At 36.2% G+C, this 18,746-nt stretch overlaps 2 protein-coding genes across 3 annotated transcripts; both read right to left on the bottom strand.

Annotated features, from left to right (window-relative positions):
- Positions 1-1,772: 1,772 nt before the first annotated feature.
- Positions 1,773-4,203, bottom strand: LOC113042792 (serine/threonine-protein kinase pim-1-like). Its single transcript, XM_026201794.1, has 8 exons — positions 4,071-4,203; positions 3,360-3,502; positions 3,231-3,281; positions 2,740-3,118; positions 2,467-2,643; positions 2,245-2,326; positions 1,972-2,140; positions 1,773-1,889 (listed from the first exon to the last, which is right to left on the bottom strand). Exons 1-8 carry the CDS (start codon positions 4,201-4,203, stop codon positions 1,773-1,775), a joined length of 1,251 nt encoding a protein of 416 aa, XP_026057579.1.
- Positions 4,204-8,356: 4,153 nt separating this feature from the next.
- Positions 8,357-18,631, bottom strand: LOC113042900 (cadherin-related family member 5-like). 2 transcript variants are annotated; one of them, XM_026201905.1, is made up of 15 exons: positions 18,008-18,630; positions 15,717-15,901; positions 15,285-15,347; positions 15,000-15,089; positions 14,794-14,883; positions 14,500-14,601; positions 14,234-14,416; positions 13,903-13,993; positions 13,708-13,802; positions 13,133-13,339; positions 12,141-12,254; positions 11,965-12,031; positions 11,526-11,666; positions 10,489-10,664; positions 8,357-9,219 (listed from the first exon to the last, which is right to left on the bottom strand). In XM_026201905.1, exons 1-15 carry the CDS (start codon positions 18,078-18,080, stop codon positions 8,761-8,763), a joined length of 2,136 nt encoding a protein of 711 aa, XP_026057690.1. In that variant the 5' UTR covers positions 18,081-18,630; the 3' UTR covers positions 8,357-8,760. The 2 variants fall into 2 exon arrangements, with proteins under 2 accessions (XP_026057690.1, XP_026057691.1); XM_026201906.1 differs by lacking the exon at positions 11,526-11,666 and having other exon boundaries at positions 18,008-18,631.
- Positions 18,632-18,746: the final 115 nt, after the last annotated feature.

The following is an 18,746-nucleotide window of genomic DNA, read 5'->3' as shown; positions in this document are numbered from 1 at the left end:
CATCAAATCAGTCTTGGTTTAGGGATTGTGAATGAATGAGGTGTAACGCCATCATTTATCACTGCATGAGCTGAGTGATCTGTTTCTCTCGTCTCTTTATCTGCGACCTCTTTACAAACAATGACCCTGTGTCCATCCAACCCCCTCCCAATCAAATGCAGTTTTGTTGTTTTTAGTCACAGCTGGAGCATCTTTCTCTCTCTCTCACTTTCTCTGGCTCTCTTTTTTCCTCTGTTTAACCTGAACAACACGCCTGTTCTTCCCACGACACACTGCATGGATTGTTTGGGAGGATGCAGGCGAGAAAAAGAGAGCTTGAGGCTGCAGAGACAAAGAAACATCTGGCTGTGTTAATGCACTTCGTCTAAATGTGGGCATAGCTGTGTGGCCTCACACATGTGACCCTGTCCACAATTAATGTGTGTGTGTTTGTTACAGCATGTCTTACTTTGGCTGTATATGGCTATTGTTGACTTAAATCATTGAGACCATGTCATTCAGTAAAATCTATAACCAAATGATGACAGACACTGTGCTTTTAGGCCGTGCGTTGAACTTTTTTACTACTAAAATAAGTGGTTAAAAAAATAAAACCCCAATCCATTACCCTCCAAGTCATTTTCAGATTATATTTCACACAAAAACCTTAAAAAAGGGCTCGAATTTCCTCTCTCTCTTTCAGCAGGTGTTTCTTTTCACTGCATGTTGACTGATGGCTTATCATACATTCCAGTAAATTAAGAAGTGTGTTTGTTTTAGATAAATGTGCATGTTTGTGTGTTTCATTACTGGTTGCAGATATTTTAAAAACGTAATATTTCCAAATGAACAATATGAAGAAAACTGATTTTTTTTGTGTGTGCATGTATCAAACAATGCAAATCTGCAAATTAATTTATATACATGTATATATTTTTTTATTTAATTGAGAAACCCTATCTATAGGACCATGTGTACTGATTAACCTTTGAAATTAATAGTAAAATTTTCAAACAAAGTTTCTGTCATATTTACAGACATATTTAAAGTCTGTCTTTATATATACACACAAGACGCCGAAGTGTGTACGCAAAGGTCAATCTAGTTTTTTTTTTTTTTTTTTTTACTTATTTTAAGAGAAACATCTCAGACACCATTGGTACTGAAGTGAAACATAACTATTAAGTCTTAATCATGGTTTCTCATGAGATGTATGCACACACACACACACACACACACACACACACACACACACACACACACACACACACACACACATATATATATATATATATATATATATATATATATATATATATATAATTATTATTATTTTTGTTTGTTTTTGATGTAGACACTTCGAAGTGCACTTTTGATGTTTCTTTAATAAAAAAATATATTTTATTAACTGAACATTCTGAAACAAATTTTTAATCTTTTGTTGAAAGGCAGGGAGCTCTTGGACTGAGCTACATTGAAAGGAGCTTGGAGACCATGGCGCCTAAAACAGGACCATCTTTGCCAGCTGTAACAGGAGTAACTGGACCAAGAAGCAATGCCAGATGAAGGGAGCTTGGAGACCAAAGTGGCTGGGCTGTGAGCTCTTGAACTGAGATGCTTTGATTTCTGGCTGTGGAAGAAGTAACCTCTGAAAGACACCTCTGGGCCTGTATAGGGATGACTGGGAGACTGGAGCCCAGGGTGGCTGTGGACTGAGACTGCCTTTGGGGCTGTCTTTGGCTTGGGCTTTTTCAGAAACTTCTAAGGAGGCAATGACATATAGGCTGGGGTGTCTATGACAGGTGCGGAGCAGCCATAGAGGGAACCTCTTTGGTATCTTTGGCTTTCTGGATGGCAGAGAACAGGAGAGACAACGGAGACTCTTGCATTTGGACAGCGGAGGCAGGAAGCTCAGGAATGGATTGGTCATGAAGGGAAAAACAAAAAGGTGCAACTAAAAGAAGTATGTACACATCCCTCCGGAAGCAGTACCGCCAGACGCAAATACTGCTTCCTGAAGCCAAGGTGCAAGACGCTACGCAAGGCTTTCTCGCCCCGCAAGACGCAAAGGCGAGAGGAGGGATGGAAGTGTCTCCTGCTGCAGCCCGCAAGACGCAAAGCTGCACAAGAGACACCAGCTGGAGTGGTCTTATGAGATGACCTGAAACAAAACAGAAAAAAATTACGTTTGACGTTTTGATTCTTTCTCATGACTCATGAGGATATTAATTCTTTAGAGCTGATCCTAGGTTCACTACCTTAAACCAGCTGTGGGACATGATTCGCCCCAGACCTATTCTCCGGCTTGGCTTCTCATGGAGGAGAGCCCTGAGGAGGTCACCGCATTCTGTGCAGGAAGACATGAAGGACATTTGATAACACAAACCTTTCCATCTTAAATTAATTTACATTTGCTCTATTTGATCATGTTATTTATTCTAAGCTGTAAGATGTTAATTATACATTTTTTAGTGATGAAGATCTCACCTTTTGACAGGCCAGGTTTGGGCCAGCGCTTGCACTGCAGGAGGAACAGGTCAAGGTCACTAGGGAAGCGTCCACACAACATTGCAAACATCACAATCCCTAGTGACCAGACCGTTGCCGGCCCACCGTAGTACTTGCCCCTGTTGTGGTACTCTGGAGGGGAGTACACTGCTGTGCCTGGAGGAGAGAGGAGATTGTATGATGTGTAAGTTTGCTTTAATGCAGCATGATTGTTCTGTATCTATCAGGAGAAATGAATTATATGATACATACCAGAATATGACCTGTATGGTGTCCTCCTCAGAATGTCCCCGCATCCGAAGTCAATCAGCTTGACTTCGGATGTCTCCCTGTTTATCAAGAGATTGTCAAGTTTGACGTCACGGTGGAACACTCCACGGAGGTGGCACACGTTTGCTGCGTGAGCCGTCTGCCACATGATCTGCCGTGTTGTTTCTTCCTCGAGTCTTCCACCGTGACGCCTGATGAACCCCACGAGACTCTCACAGGGAGAGGGACATTCGAGGACCATGACGAAGTGGTCAGGGTGGTCCGTCCAGTCCAGCAGCCGGATGATTTCTGGTACGCTGGGACCTTTGTTGGCCAGGATGGTGAGGGCGATCTCTTTCGGAAGAGGTTTCGGATGATCAGGCTAAAAGACAGACAGTTCTTATGATGGTTAGATGGAGGTGGTTTCCCAAATAGGGATTTGTGTTAATATTAATATGAGACATTTTATATTGTTTATAATGCAATGTACTTACAATGAATATACTTTCTGTGTGCTGGGTCTTCATGACATATTTCAAAGCCACCTGATGAACAAAAAATAACTTTAAGAGTAAAGAACAAACACTTTCTAGCTTGATAATGTGTTATTTATATCAGCTTACTTTAAGATCATCATTTAAACGTCTGCCTTCGTACACCACCCCACAACCACCTTTCCCCAGCTGATCACCAATGGTGTAGCGACTGAAGATGTAGTCTGTTAAAAGATAAAACAACACAAACTTTGAAACACTGAGAGAAGCGTCTGGTGATGTGTCAAGCTGTATTAAAGCTTGTATTAATCTATATCAGTGATTCAATCTAAAACCTATTCAAATACATTCATGCAATTAGTTATTTCAATGACTGAATAATAATATTTATACTTTTAACACACATTAGTACATTCAAACATATGACAGTTTCACTAGTTCTTCCTGCCCATGCCACCTTCCTCTTCTGTCCCTCATCCTGCTGCTGCTCCTGCTCGCTCTGACCTGAGCTGCTCTCTGGGGTTTTTTTGGCCGCTCTGAAGAAAGAGCGCAGCCTCCGCCACCACTTCTTGCTCTTCCTTTTCTCCCTCACTCTCTCTGCCTCCTTCCTCCCTTTCTCCTCCTCCTTCCTATCCTTTGCCTCCTCCTCCTCCTCTCCTCCCTCTCCTCCTCCTCCTCCTCCTTTCTCTCCTCCTCGTTCCTCTACTCCTCCTCCTTCCTCTCCTTCCTCTCCTCCTCCTCCTCCTCCTCTTTCATCTCCTCCTCCTCCTTCCTCTCCTCCTCCTCCTCCTCTTTCATCTCCTCCTCCTTCCTCTCCTCCTCCTCCTCCTCCTCCAGCACCAACAGGGCTCTCATCGCGGGGATGAGGATGTTGAAGCTCCGTGTTGGTGCTGGGTTTTGGGGGTGTACTAGGATGTTGATCGTACACCTCCCCAAACTTCATCGGACTCACTTTTGTCACTCGCTGTCCCATCGCTGCAAACTCACTTACCACTACAACAAACCCACAAAGAATGTAAGAATGTCTCGCGCTTTATATACTCCGCGAGTTCTATTCGAACGCGCTCTGTGACGTCATAAGGCTTTGAGCGCCTCAGAACTTTCTAATGATTCCCGTTCATTTTATATATAAAACATGATAGAAATAAACAAACATTAAATTATTAATTTCTGTATTTAAATATATACATGCATATGCAGTATACATATATGTAGGGCTATATGACATAAAATATGCATTATAAATGCTATATGTATGTACAAAAAAAAAAAATAGAAACAAATTCATTTTGAGACCAGGCTCCATGCTGCATACCTAAAAAACGAATTCACATCAATTTCGAGTTCAAGTGAGCTTAACTGTGATTCCGCTATATGTGGGGACGAGGGAACAAAATGTGTGCCTCACAGGACCACATGCTAAACAGAAATATTTTTCTATAAAAAAGAAATATCTATATAATCTAATAACAATGATATATTCTACCAATACATATAGGCTGCTCTTTTTCCAAAGTTGGACATCATTATTTATAATTTTACATTTTTAAATGACATGTTCTATTATTTTGCATTATACAGATATTATATTGAAAAATATGTTAGGTCTTGTTAAAAATTACTTGGTATAAAAATGTATGAATAGCATATGACTATTAGTTTGCTAACTTCTTGTTATCTAATGCAGCGACATTCCTACAGTACACTGGCTTAAACTCGTATTAGGAGTACTTGCACAAAAACTCTGGTACACATTTATTGTACTTTTCTCCAGTAGAGGGCGACTAATCAACGTGTAAAATGTTCAGATTTAATATCAGTTTGTTGGATTCTGAAGAAAGAAGAAAACCATCTCTTTCTGTCTATATTGTTTTTAATAAATGTTATTGTAGTTTTTTGTTTTGTTTTGTTATTTCAGTAGATGAAATTAAACAAAATTCAAATGAGAATGTTGCTTTGGTTATTAAACCTATTTTTTATTTTTTATTTGACTTCCCATATTTATAACATCCCTGGTCGCAGACTTGCTGTCATCCTAACATTTGGTTCATTTCTAAGATTTTTTTTCCCCCCAGACCAAGTTTGTTTGACAGTTAGTACTGTCTCTGAAAATGGAGCTATTCTCTCTTTATATGTAAAAAAAATTATTATGTACTATGTTGAAAGCAATTTACTGGAAACATGGAAATAAACAATAATTACTAAAACTGGTGTCATTTATTCTGACACCAAGCATAATTGCAAATAAATATTATTTTTTACTTCTTGGTTTGCTTATAGTTGACTGCATATTACCCAGGGATAAGAGAAAGGATTTTAATTTTGAAATTGCTGATAATTTGTGACCTGAATAACGAGAAAGTTGCTATAACAACCTCATGACGTGAACTATTTATTTGTGTGTTTGTGACGTTGCAGTGGACTACTGTCCTTTTTCATAATCATGCACAATCATAAATTCCTCTATAACAACTTAGATTAGTTTTAATGATTAACCTAAGAACTGAGATCCGTCTGTGAATGCTGTTTTATTAGTTTGCATGCTATTATATAATGCAAAGAAACAAAGAAACACACTGGAACAGATCTTTACAAATGAGTCTGACAAAATCTGTCTTCAAGGGCCATATTTCACCACCCCAAAGCAAAAAATATTTTATTTGAAGAAAATATGGCCTGTGTTTGGAGCATTAAGTCCAACCTTTTGCATTGATCTCTGATCAATTAAAGTGAATATTAAGTGGTTCACTCAGTGATACATTCATCCCAAAATATTTCTAACAATAAAAACATTTTTATTGTTTGTTTTGAATGTACCATTATATCATATTAAGCACTATACAAATAATAGATTGTATACAAAAATATTTGAATTTACTATTAATAAAAGTGTTTTTGTACACAGTATGAAATGCAGTTCTCAACCTATTTAGCTTCCATCATCTGATGGATTTCTGAGCAGCATTGAAACATTTAGATTTACCTTTTTCCCCTTATAATGTGCACCGATGAATCATTCACAATAAAAATGAGAACATATATTTAGAAAGCAAACAGGGTCAGTTTTGATTTCAGGTTGACCTTTCATGCTAGAAAGTGAAAACTATATTCATTTTGTTTACCATATTTACAGACCTATCAACAGAAGGGAATAGGGCTGTGTATCGTAATCTGTGTATCATATTCTGTTGGTTATGTTATGTTCCTATGTGCAGTGGCTCAGGAGGCGAGTCTGTATAAATGTCAACCAGCTGATTGATTTCATAAAACTGGTATCAAAAAAAGTATCTTTCACTAATCCACAAGCTTCAACTAGAGTTAATGGTCATAAATCAGTAGCGTTCAAATTAGAGCGGGGGTGTAGACAGGGATGTGCACTGTCCCCATTATTATTTGCAATAAGCATAGAGCCTCTTGCCCCGCTCATAAGAGAAAGCGCTGTTTGTGATAGGTGGAGAGAAGCATAAAATCTCATTATACGCAGATGATGTCCTACTCTACTTATCAAACCCTCAATTGACAATACCTCAACTTAAAAAACTAATCACCAAGTTTGGATACTATTCAGGGTATAGAGTAAATTTAGACAAAACTGAAGCCCTGAATATCGGAGACCAAATTTCTGAGAGGGTTATAAAATTGAGTGGCTTTAAATGGCCCAAAGAGGGCATCTTTATAACCCCCTTATTGCAAAACTTATATGTAGCAAACTTCCCTAAATTACTTAAATGCATCTATGAAGATCTGCAACGATGGTCAGCAGTTCCCCTATCTCTCCTAGGTCGGGTGCAATGCGTACGAATGAATATACTACCTAGACTTCTTTACCCCTTTCAAATGTTACCAGTAGAAATTCCTAATAATGTATTTGCCAAATTAGAGAAACAGATTTCTACATTTATTTGGGCAGGGCAGAGGCCAAGAATTAAGTACAAAACCTTACAGCTTATGAAAACCGATGGAGGAATGTGCCTCCCAAATTTTAAATATTATTATTGGGAAGCACAGCTAAAACCAACTGAGACATGGTTAATGGATAACACCGACACACGCTGGCTGAATACAGAAAAGTCTCTGTCAATACCCCTTGACCTCACTTCCTTTTGTAAGGGCTAATGCTGACAAAATGGTCTCAGGTAAATGGAAAAAAAATTACTTTACAAATATGGAATAAGGTACAATCATCATTGAAATTTACTCATTCCATCTCCCCTTTATCTAGTATAAGTACAATAAAAACATTTTTACCATTTGAGTTAGACTTAGGTTTTAAAAAATGGATAAATTATGGACTCAACTTTATACATCAGTTCATTCGTAAAGGCCATTTTAAGTCATTCGAACAATTGCAAAGAGAATTTAACCTACCGAAAGTAGACTTTTATAGATATCTACAAATTAGAGATTTCATTACAAAACACAAAGACTGGGAGGGGATTGCTAACCCAAACAAAATAGAGAAAATATTGATGAATATACGAATGGGGAACACCGATAAGAGGGTTATATCTAAACTATATCAGAGTATGCTGACGGGTCACTCAAGTAGCTCTTCGCTTTATAAAGAACGATGGGAGGTTGAAACACAACAGGCGATCACTCAAGAGGATTGGTCAGATATATGTCTAGAGGCTCATAGGGTGACTAATTCAAACACATGGAAAGAGTTTAAATGGAAAATTGTGGTGAACAACAAGGCGACCATACTCACATCTTTTGGTCTTGCCCAAAGCTGAAACCATTTTGGGAAGAGGTTTATAGAGCTCTTAAAGATATATTTAACATTGATATCCCTTTTGACCCAGTGGTGGCTATTTTAGGGGCAATACCAACCTGAGGGTATGAAGGAAAGGAGATTGAACTACTTACTTCAGATACTATTTGCAGCAGCTCTGAAATGTATCACGTCCAAATGGCTCAAGCTGGAACCGCCCACACATGAACAGTGGCTCCAAAGAGTCAGAGAGATTTATGGGATGGAACAAATAACTTATTCCCTTAGATAAGATGGAGCCCAATCTCAAGAAGATTGCATAACAAGGATTACCGAACCACACACGAGAGGGCAAATACATATAATATGTAGTGTTGTCATTTTTATGCTTGACTTAAAAAAAGAAAAAATGTGAAGACTTCTTTCCTTTTTATTTTTTTTATTTTTTTTATAAATCTTATGATTATGTTTATGTATATGTGTACATTTAGGTATCATTTACTGTTGTAGTTGTACCCCTGCTGTCTATTGTTGATGTATCTATGTTATTACATGCTGCTTCTATTAAAAAAGAGTTTGAAAAAAAAAGTATCGTTTAGGAACCGATATCGAAGTCAAGTTATCGGTATTGACAATTTTTAAACGATACTCAGCCTTAGTAAGAAATATGACAAAGGAAAGCATTTAAAAACCGTAGAACATATAAATTAACTAACTAATAATTAATCTTTTAAAGTTTCTACTGTACTAAAGTGTCTAACATTTGAGCTCAACTCAAGTCCTTGTGTTTTGCAGTTGTTGCACGGGAGAAACAGTCTACAAATCTGACGAAACTCCTTCCTCATCACCAGAATCCACGTCAGGCCTGTTTTCACCCTCGCTGTCATCATCCTCCTCATGGTCTCCATCCGCTTCACCAGTGTTGGGAATGATGACCACTTCCTCTTTGGTGTTGGGGTCAATATCTTGCTTAAACCAAACCGCTTTGTATCCCTCCTCACTGCGCCGCTCTTTGGTCAGGATTGGTTTGACTTCCTTCTCACTGTCGATGGTTTCTGCCAGACTGCTGGAGTCAGCTTGAGGGCTGCTGGGGCTCAGGAGGACAGCGCTGGGGGTCATCATCTTCTGTCTCTGCTGCGGCTTTAGTCCAGACTCCAGTTTGTTCTCCAGGTCTGCAGCTAACTTACCGTTCACACTCCCAGAATCATCATCCAGCTGGAAGCCCTCATTGCTGTACTGAACACCCTCTTTAGGACCCCCTGAGCCTCCACCAAGCTGTAGAAATAAAGAACTTCTCTCAGAAATATTCTCTAGATTTAGAAACAATTAATGGAGAAGATCACCTTAAGTAATGGTTTTATGAACACTGAATGACCAGTTACTTGAGAATTTGATTCAGTATCAATCTACTGTACATTCTTTATTTTTTGAACAATTTAATAAAAATTCATAAATTAAAAAATACTCTCAAAGGTGATCTAGATATATATAACGTATTAACATTAACGGAATAGTTCACCAGATTTAAAGTAATGTTATAACAGTTACGTTAATGTTATAACAGAATCTGATTCAATTCATTTATTTGAGAATGCTTCTACGAATTATACATTTCAGTCTAAAAATTAATGCAAGAGTGGTTTTATGAACGTGACAATTTGGTTTGATTCAATGCGGCAAATTTCATAAAGCTTTTCTGAACCATTCAATTCAATAAGACAATTAACATAAAAATCATTTTTAAGTATTGAAGGTGACAATTTATGTATTTTATTTACGGAGTGTTCAGCTAAATCTGAAATTTTACACAGGAATGGTTTAATAAACATTGAATGTGACCAATTACATGAGATCAGTATGAACATTAATAGTTTTATGAATGATTTAATTCAGTGTCAAAAACTATGGTGCAAACTAATAAAAACTATTCAATCCAACCGAAAAAATGTCAAAATAGTTTCATAAAGACTAGAAAGTGACCAAAATTTGATTCCTTATGAATTAACTTGAGAATTCCTTTATGAACTATACAATTCGATCCAAAAATTTTATAGTATACATAAATAGTTATATAGTCTTACAAACAATTTAATTCAGTATGAAAAAAAACCTTGTTAGTTCAATCCAAAGATTAATGCAAGAATACTTTTATAAACATTGGAATGTAACAATTAACGTGAGAATACCTTTATAAACGATTTAATTCAATCCAAAAATTTACGTTAAAGCGGTTTTACGAACATTGGAATGTGACAATTTGAAGTTAACGAGAATAGTAACAAAGTTACTAAATTAACTTTATTACTAAATTGACAATAGTAACAAAGTTACTATTCTGACAATACATGTTAAAATTGCTTTAATGAACTATTAAATTCAGTATGGAAGTTAAATAAAACAATGGTTTTTCCAACAATTCAACGTAACCATTTATATAGAAAGGGTTTCAAATCAGTAGGACAATTTACTAGTCATAAAATAATTTTCAACTAGCATTTATTTGTTTGATGCTAAAAGAGAACAGTTTTCTGCATGGAAACTCACTTTGCTCTGGAAGACGCTAGCCTCAGAAAGCTTTTTCCAGTCTGCGTTATGGCCCTTGATGCGGTGCACCATCAATCCAATGCAAACTAAGCAGAGAACGATAACCACAGCCAAAGAGGCCCCTACAGCCGCCATATCGCCCGAACTGAACTCCCCCATTTTCACCTGCTGTCCCCCTGGAGCACACACGAGGAAGGAAAAACTTAAAAATACTTAAAGGTAACTTTCAGTGAGTTTACTAGAATTATCTTTACTAGAATTATTACTAGAATAATTTCACAATTGCATTCATTTTGAATCCCATGCTTTTGAATTTTGTGTTTTTACAAACAGTGCACACCCATATCGAGTGATGCAGGAATGATGTATTAACTTTTATTGTAGTCCAAAACCAGGAAACAAGTTAGCATTGTAGCACTTCTGGTCAACATCGTCCCAAAGCCAATGGGTTTTCTGAATGGATTTTGGGTGAAATGCCTGAAATATGGTCCGTGGTTCACAAAAGCTCAAGATATTTTCATGTTTCATTCTACGACATGAAGTACTTCAGTAATACCTGTAAAACCTGGCTTGAAAAAGTAATTTCCAGAGGTATAATTTAAGATTTCAGGGAAAATGTATTTTAGGTAAAGACTGAAAGTCTTCAGAAGCTTAATAGCAGTGACGTTGAAGTCATGCAACCATGGTGTAGTTCGATTACAACCCACATTAGCTTCCTGGTGATTGAGTTTAGGCTTCAGAATTGTGTTCATTAGTGTGAACGAACCATGAAAGAATCAAAACCTTTGTTGGTCACGGATCTTATTTCCTGCAATATTCCAAATGCTATTCATGATGCTAACGTTATCACTTCAGCCCTCTATAGCCAGTTTCCAAAAGTGTCAGTAGCATAAAGCATGCAACCTTGAGCAAATTCCATGTGATTGATGATACATGAATATTTTAGTGTGCTATGATGGTACGTCATTTCAAAAATGCCCTATGACACACAGCACACCAGAAGATTTAGCATGCTAGTTAGCTTAGCATATGTATACCTGTGCTGGGGCGCGTAGTCAAGGTGATATCTGGTTGCGAGGTGACAGTGGTGATTTCTGTAAGCTTTGTGTTAGCAGTGCTCTCTGTTGTTATAATGGATGAAGTCGTGATAGTTGTGGCAGGAGTGGTAGTGGGAACCCCTGAAGAAAAACGGTGTCACCAGTCAAGAGCTTTATTGTTGACTGATTCAAGTGAATCATTTGAAATTCAGTTTATGAGCCAAAACAATCATATTGTGCTATTTCTGCAAGTTTCCCTTCAGTGGATTGGAATGAAAAAGGATTGATGTGATTGTGAAGATCACCAAAAGATCAAACTGTGCAATGAAAGCCATGAAAGTACCCTGATTAGCCCACTCTTCTGATCATTCCTGATTTGACTGTATCATGTCATATTTAGGTGGTGTCATGAGAGAGTGCAGTATTGGTCTGGTCTTACCTGGAGTGACCTCGACACTAAGAGAAGCGGTGCTTGATTCATCATTGGTTGTGTCAACCACCCTCATCTGAGTCACAATAGATAATATGGTCATAAATGTTTCAAAATCACACACCAACAATTAGAGTCTAAAGTCTAAAGTGCATGAAATGTTGAATAAAATATTAAGTTCTTACTTCTAAATTTACAGTGCCTGGGGAAACGGCCTTCAACATGAGTATGAAACCCTCTGCAGTGATTGAGAAGTCAGTGCCATCAACAATCTCAAATCTGAGGTTAGGATTATAGCCCTACAAAGAAAGAAATCCAGGACTTAACACCAGAAATGTTACAATAGTAGGCATCATTCAGCAAACCTTTATGTTAATCATTAATAACATTCTTATGTAAGGTCTAAAAATTTATTTAATAAAATAGTGCTTTTACAAATGATTTAATTCAATGTGATTATATAAAAAAATATTTTAGAATATATTTATTTCAATCCAGTAATTTATGTATAAAGGGTTTTACAAACATCAAATCTAATTTAACCAAAATTATTAAATTCAGTGTGATTCATGTAAGAATGAATTACAAGTTGGTAAATCATTTTACTGAATATTTTTATGAATATTAGAATGGTTTTCAGAACATTAAATTTATTGCAAGGGTCACTGAAAATAGTTTTTAAGACAATTCAATTTAATACTTAATTTTTAACAAACAATTCAGTTCATAGTAAAAAAAAATAAAAAATGGTTTTATGAACATTTAATTCAGTGCATCAAATTTACCCAAGATTTTTAAAGGAATTATTCAATGAAATGTGAGAGTTTCACAAACAATTCAATCCAATGCAACAATTTACGTAAACATTTTTTTTTTACAAACTATTTAATTCAATCCAATAATTTACTTGAGAATGGTTTTATGAATATCGAATAGAATGTGATGATTTATGAAAGAATGTTTTTGAACATCAATTTTAAGGCAACAGTTTCTGCAAGAATGTTTTTAGGATGAATTAAAGTCCATAAAACCAATGCAAATGTTTATGTAAAGGTTGATTTACACTAATTTTCTCTAATGCTGCTCTATGTGTTTTGTATGTAATTTACAAATTAACTCTGCATCTTGAATTAAACACATGCACAGACTAAAATGCTGTTTGTCTTTAAGTTCTTACATTAGAAAAGTCATCATCTGTAGCCTGTACTCTGAGGGCTCTGTTGGATGTTTTACTCTCCAGCACCAGGCTGTCCACACCTGCATCCTCTGAGATAAAGCCTTCATAACTGGACTTCACAAACTTTGGTGGGAAATCGCTAGAATCCACCACCTTCAGGATGACTGTAGTGGTGGCAAACTGATCAGCGTTTTCCCTCTGATATGCCTAAGGAGACAGAGGGGAAATTTGGTTGGGGAAGAAACTACACTCCAAAATAATGGCAACATTAGTGGGTTTTGCAGCAATTCAGTAGAAGAACCAGTTCAGGTTCCCTCGAAGAACCTCTCGGTGAACAGTTTCTAAAAGAACCATTTTTTCTTAGAGTGAAGAACATTTTATTAATCCAAAGTATCATTTATGGAATGGAAAGATCCCATGGATGTTAAAGGTTCTTCAAAGAATGCCAAAAAAGAAACTTTATTTTTAAGAGCATAGATAATATATACACTCGCTTCAAAATGTAGCTTTTATTTGCACGTACCATTCCAAACAGAATGGCTTTCTTTTAAAAAAATGCAAATTTTTTCTCTCACCATGACTGAAAGAACAATTGTTCCTGTCTCTACTGGTTCCCGCATTGTGATGCTCCCGGTGTCAGTGTCGATTTGAAATATACCTCCATCATTTCCTGAACATGCAAAAATGTACCAATTAAAATCTGTCAACTCTTCCAGAAGTTCTTTTGTCCAACCCATAAGGAAAATAAAACAGACAGTTCAATATCTCACCTCCAAGAAACGTATAATGAATGGGATCATTCCTGCCTTTGTCTCCATCAATGGCCATAAGTGGACCTGGCTCCAAGGTCAAAGGACCTGGCTGTGGTGTACACCAACATTCATATTCTTATTTAACACTCTGATCTCAAAATCTATCAGCCACCTTTGGCTAACTCACACTGCCCCAACAAATTGATCCAATGAGATGTTTCCTGAAATTTCTACATCCATTAACCAACGTTATTGGGGCTCTTTGAAATAATCATAAATGTATAACATTTAAAATGGTTTAAGTCAACATCAGACCTCTATCTACAAGCGCTTTGGCTTGAAAACTCACCACTAGTTCTTTTGCGTTGACTTTCCCGTTATAACCAGACATCAAGCAGATTATGCTTGTGCCAACCTCAGTTTCTGTACAGGGCTGGAACCATGGTGGACGATTGTCAATGTCTATGATATTAACTACAATGGTGGTAGAGGCAGTGTGGGAGACTTCAGCTTCTGATCCAATCAGTGTGTCCTGAAAAGTCATCAAATTACATTTGTTTGTACAAAAAGAAGCATATTTGAAGACTTAACCTGGGTCAAATAAACTTACAGTACCTGCACATATAGTATCATTGTGACTTCTTTAACTTTGTCATAATCCAGATGCTTTTTCACCAGAATGTTGGGATTGAAATTGGCTTCCAGGTTAAATTCTCCCTGAGAGAGAACAAAGGCCAACATTGGGAATGGGATTCCATTTGGAATGGCTATAATAATTTGGAACCAACATTCAAGGGGAATTCTCTTTAATAATTCTGAAAATATTTTTAAATACAATGTATTTAAACTCTATGCACATTCTTTGGGATTTTTGTTGTCTCAGAAGGTGTATTGGGGACACAGCTGTACCTCAGGAGAATCCAGTTGGTAGTAAAGTCTATCATTTTTATCAGGATCCATTGCTGTGATTAGGCCAACACTGGTATCCACTTTTGATAGCTACAAAAATCAGTAAAAGTTTTCAGATCTCAAAACATTGGCCATGATAAAATAGATAAATTAACAGAATTAAAGTGTACAGATAATGAAATGTTAAAAGATTAAGAAAAAAGTACCTCATTAACGTTTAGTGTGTACTGACTCTTTTCAAACACTGGTGGATTATCATTTATATCCTCAAGGGCTATTTTCAGATTCAGTGTGTTCTAAAAATACAAAATATGACATGCATGACCTCAATAAACAACATAAAAACATATATATATATATATATATATATATATATATATATATATATATATAAAATAAGAAAAAGAATAGACATTGAATACATCATTTACAATGCAAGAAAGGTTTTTCAGGTTCACTTAAATAAAACACCACTTGAATAGTTTACTTACAGGGGGAGAATCAGCTTTTGTACACTCAATATTCACCTCATGAGGTTTGTTCGGGTCAAATGTCTAAGAAAATAACAACACATAAAAGGTCTTTTAATTTGTACAGAAAGCATTTGAAATTGATATGAATTAAATGTTTGCTTTTATGTTTAAGTTTAAATTTCATTAAATTTAAGTGGTAATTGAGAAAACAACCAAAACCAGTTTAGATCAAGACTAATGTTGAGTAAAGAAACATCTCTTTACAAAAATGAAGCACTTAATTTAACTGCAACACATGCATGTAAGGTTCAAAATGGATTTGACATTAAACCAGTAAGTACAGTATGTACTTTGTGCTTTACATCCCAGGAAACAGGCTTTGAAATGATCAGTTTAGAGTATATAGGTTGAACACAAAACTAGACACTTTATAAGATATACAACATTGACCTCATAGTCCAGCACAGTTTCAGCAATGATATCATATCCACTGATGCTGAAGAAACCCTCTGGATCTTGACTAGTGATTATGGCCATCACCCCATCCTCAGCATTGAGTGTTGTAACTATGTCTCCAATATTGTTGTTTTCCGGTATAAGAATTAATGGCACATTATTTGGCAATGAGCAAAGGTCTGTGTCATTCAAAAAAAAAAAGAAAGAAATCTGAATAAGCCAACATTTTCATGAATGGTCCTGAATGAAGTGAAATGAAAGTAAAAAAAAAAAAAAACCATTAACAATTTTTCATGATGACTAGAGAAAAAGCTGCTAAAGAAACAAAACAAAATCACTTGGTAGGATTTCTTCAAACAAGCCTATAATTCAAGCATTTCAAAACATTAAATTGGTTGGAAAAACATTTTAATAAAATAGGATTAAGTAGAAATTTCTGGAGTGTGTAATGTACTTCAAATTCATGTAAAATAATAGTTTTGTGGAAAGCTGAAATACAGGTGCATATCAAAAAATTGAATATCATAGAGAAGTTATTTATTTTTGTCATTTAATTCAAAAAAGTAAACTTTCTTATATTCTAGATTCATTGCACACAAACTGAAATATTTCAAGAGTTTTGTTGTAATTCTGATGGTTATGATTTACAGCTTAGTAAAACAACAAATTCAGTATCTCAAAAAATTTGAATATTTTCTCAAAGATCAATCAATCCAAAAAAAAAAATTACAAAACACAAATGTTCAACATCTCCAAAGCAGGTTTAATTATGCACTCAGTACTTGGTTGGGGCTCCTTTTGCACAAATGACTGCTTCAGTGCGGTGTGGCATGGAGGCGAGCAGCCTGTGGCACTGCTGAGGTGTTATTGAAGCCCTGGTTGCTTTGATAGCAGACTTCAGCTCCTCTGTATTGTTTGTCAGATGTTACTTATTTTCCTCTTCACAAAACCCCATAGATTCTCTGTGATGTTCACGTCAGTTGAGTTGGCTGGCCAATCAAGCACAGTAATATCATGTTCAGCAAACCACTTGGAAATGGTTTTGGCACTGTGGGCAGGTGCTAAAGTTCTGCTGGAAAAGGAAATCAGCATCTCCATATAGTTTGTCAGCAGATGGAAGAATAAAGTGCTGGTAGATGGCTGAATTTACTTTGGACTTGATAAAACACAATGCAACACCAGCAGACATCACGGCACCCTGAACCAACACTGACTTCGGAAACTTCACACTGGACTTGAAGCAGCTTGGATTCTGTTCCTCTCCAGTCTTCCTCCAGACTCCAGACCTTGATTTCCAAATGAAATGCAGAATTTAATTTCATCTGAAAAGAGGACTGTGGATCACTGAGCAACAGTCCCTTTCTTTTTCTCCTTACCCCAGGTGAAATGCTTCTGACGTTTTTTCTGGTTCAGGAGTGGCTTGGTTCTAGGAATGTGACAGTGGTAGCTCTTTTCCTGAAGAAGTCTGAGTCTTGATGTGCTGAATCCAGCTTCAGTTCACTCCTTGTGAAGCTCTCCAAAGTTCTTGATTCAGCTTCTTGATGATTGTCTTCTGGACAACTGTCACGTCAGTCAGCTATAGACCCATAACTGTGGTTGCATGTTCTAAACAAGCCCACGAGGTTAGGTTTATTTATACCCAAAATTTATCAAACTAATCAAGCTCAAAATAGAATATTAAAATTTTTTGAGATACTGAATTTTTTATTTCCCTAAGCTGAAAGTCATAACTATCAGAATTAAAACAAAAAAACGTGAAATATTCCAGTTTGTGTGCAATGAATCTAGAATATAAGAAAGTTCACTTTTTTAAATTAAAAAATAAATAAAAAATAAAGACCTTTTCCACAATATTCAATTTTTTTAGATGCACCTGTACTGCTTGAAATAAGAAGACCATCTCTACGGTAAAACATATGCACATCTTACTCTAAAATCTATGCTGTAAAAATTGTGGTGCTAAAAAAAAGATAATTAAACCTAAACATTGATCACTCATTATAAAAAAAAATCAATACATTTCCTGAGTCAACCTTGAAACTATTGCCTTGATGTACAGCTAACCATAACTACAATGCTAGCAAAATCACAACTTAAAATTGTAATACTTTCAGGAATAACAAAAGTGTCCTAATAACTGTTTTTGAAGTCTATATGCGATCATGTGAACAATACATTTGTCAGCTGTAAAATTACTGTGGAAATTTAATGTTCTGAACTGTTTCAGCCTACAACAGGAAACCTTATTACATAAGATTTTCCAATCTCAAATTTTCAGGACTTACTTTGTGCTTCACTGAACTTGAAAAGTACCAGGAGAAAGAAAACAGCTGCTGATCCTTTAGGCCACAAATCCATTTTTCTTGTTAGGTGATGAATCAATAAAGGAATATTGAAGACGAATCCCCTGTTCCTACTGAATCAAATTCCCATCAAGCAGTTGAGAGCGATAGCTAATGTGAGCTACAGACTTCAAGCTTAACCTTTGAGACAGACGCTTATCTCGGATTTATTGGCTATAAAGATGAGCACAGGTGGACTTTTGCCTCATAGACATGAACACAGCTGCTTTACATGTGCATGTACATCTCATAATCCATGATCTCAATGAAGAACTATGTTTACAAAACAATATTTTTAGTTGTTTGCAGATGGTTAGCATCATTGTTGTACCCAAAATGTTACATTCATTCAGGCCATCTTCAAATGTGAGGCAGACATTGTTAAGTACAACTGTTAAAAGTATTAAGAATTGCAATGGAAAATTAACAAATTGTGTTTTTCGGTGATTAATGTAAATGCTGACTATGTTTTACCTTACGTTTTGCAAAGCTGTTGTTTTATTCCTTATTCCTGAACAAAGAGTGCCATAAATGGGGAACTTTGTCAACAATATAAACCAATAATACGCACTATAAGCAAATTCAAGTGCTTCCATGACTTTATGACTGAAATAAACTAGCTAGAAAAAGCATAACAAAAGCATAAATTAATTCTTCAGTTTAGTTTTTTGTTTTTCACATA

This window comes from Carassius auratus, chromosome 25 (genome assembly GCF_003368295.1).
Source record: "Carassius auratus strain Wakin chromosome 25, ASM336829v1, whole genome shotgun sequence".
Taxonomy (NCBI): Eukaryota; Metazoa; Chordata; class Actinopteri; order Cypriniformes; family Cyprinidae; genus Carassius; species Carassius auratus.
The sequence above is the reverse complement of the archived record's forward strand: the minus strand, read 5'-3'. Positions and strand labels throughout refer to the sequence as shown.

Excerpts from the sequence above, each read along its gene's own strand:
- LOC113042900 (XM_026201905.1), bottom strand. The coding sequence starts at position 18,080 with ATGGATTTGTGGCCTAAAGGATCAGCAGCTGTTTTCTTTCTCCTGGTA. Across the intron at positions 14,602-14,793 it reads ACCAACTGGATTCTCCTGAG|GGAGAATTTAACCTGGAAGC; the intron begins GTACAGCTGTGT and ends GTTCTCTCTCAG. Across the intron at positions 12,255-13,132 it reads CAGATGATGACTTTTCTAAT|GGCTATAATCCTAACCTCAG; the intron begins GTAAGAACTTAA and ends CTTTCTTTGTAG.
- LOC113042792 (XM_026201794.1), bottom strand. The coding sequence starts at position 4,203 with ATGGGACAGCGAGTGACAAAAGTGAGTCCGATGAAGTTTGGGGAGGTG. Across the intron at positions 3,119-3,230 it reads ACACAGAAAGTATATTCATT|CCTGATCATCCGAAACCTCT; the intron begins GTAAGTACATTG and ends TCTGTCTTTTAG. Across the intron at positions 2,141-2,244 it reads CGAATCATGTCCCACAGCTG|GTCATCTCATAAGACCACTC; the intron begins GTTTAAGGTAGT and ends GTTTTGTTTCAG.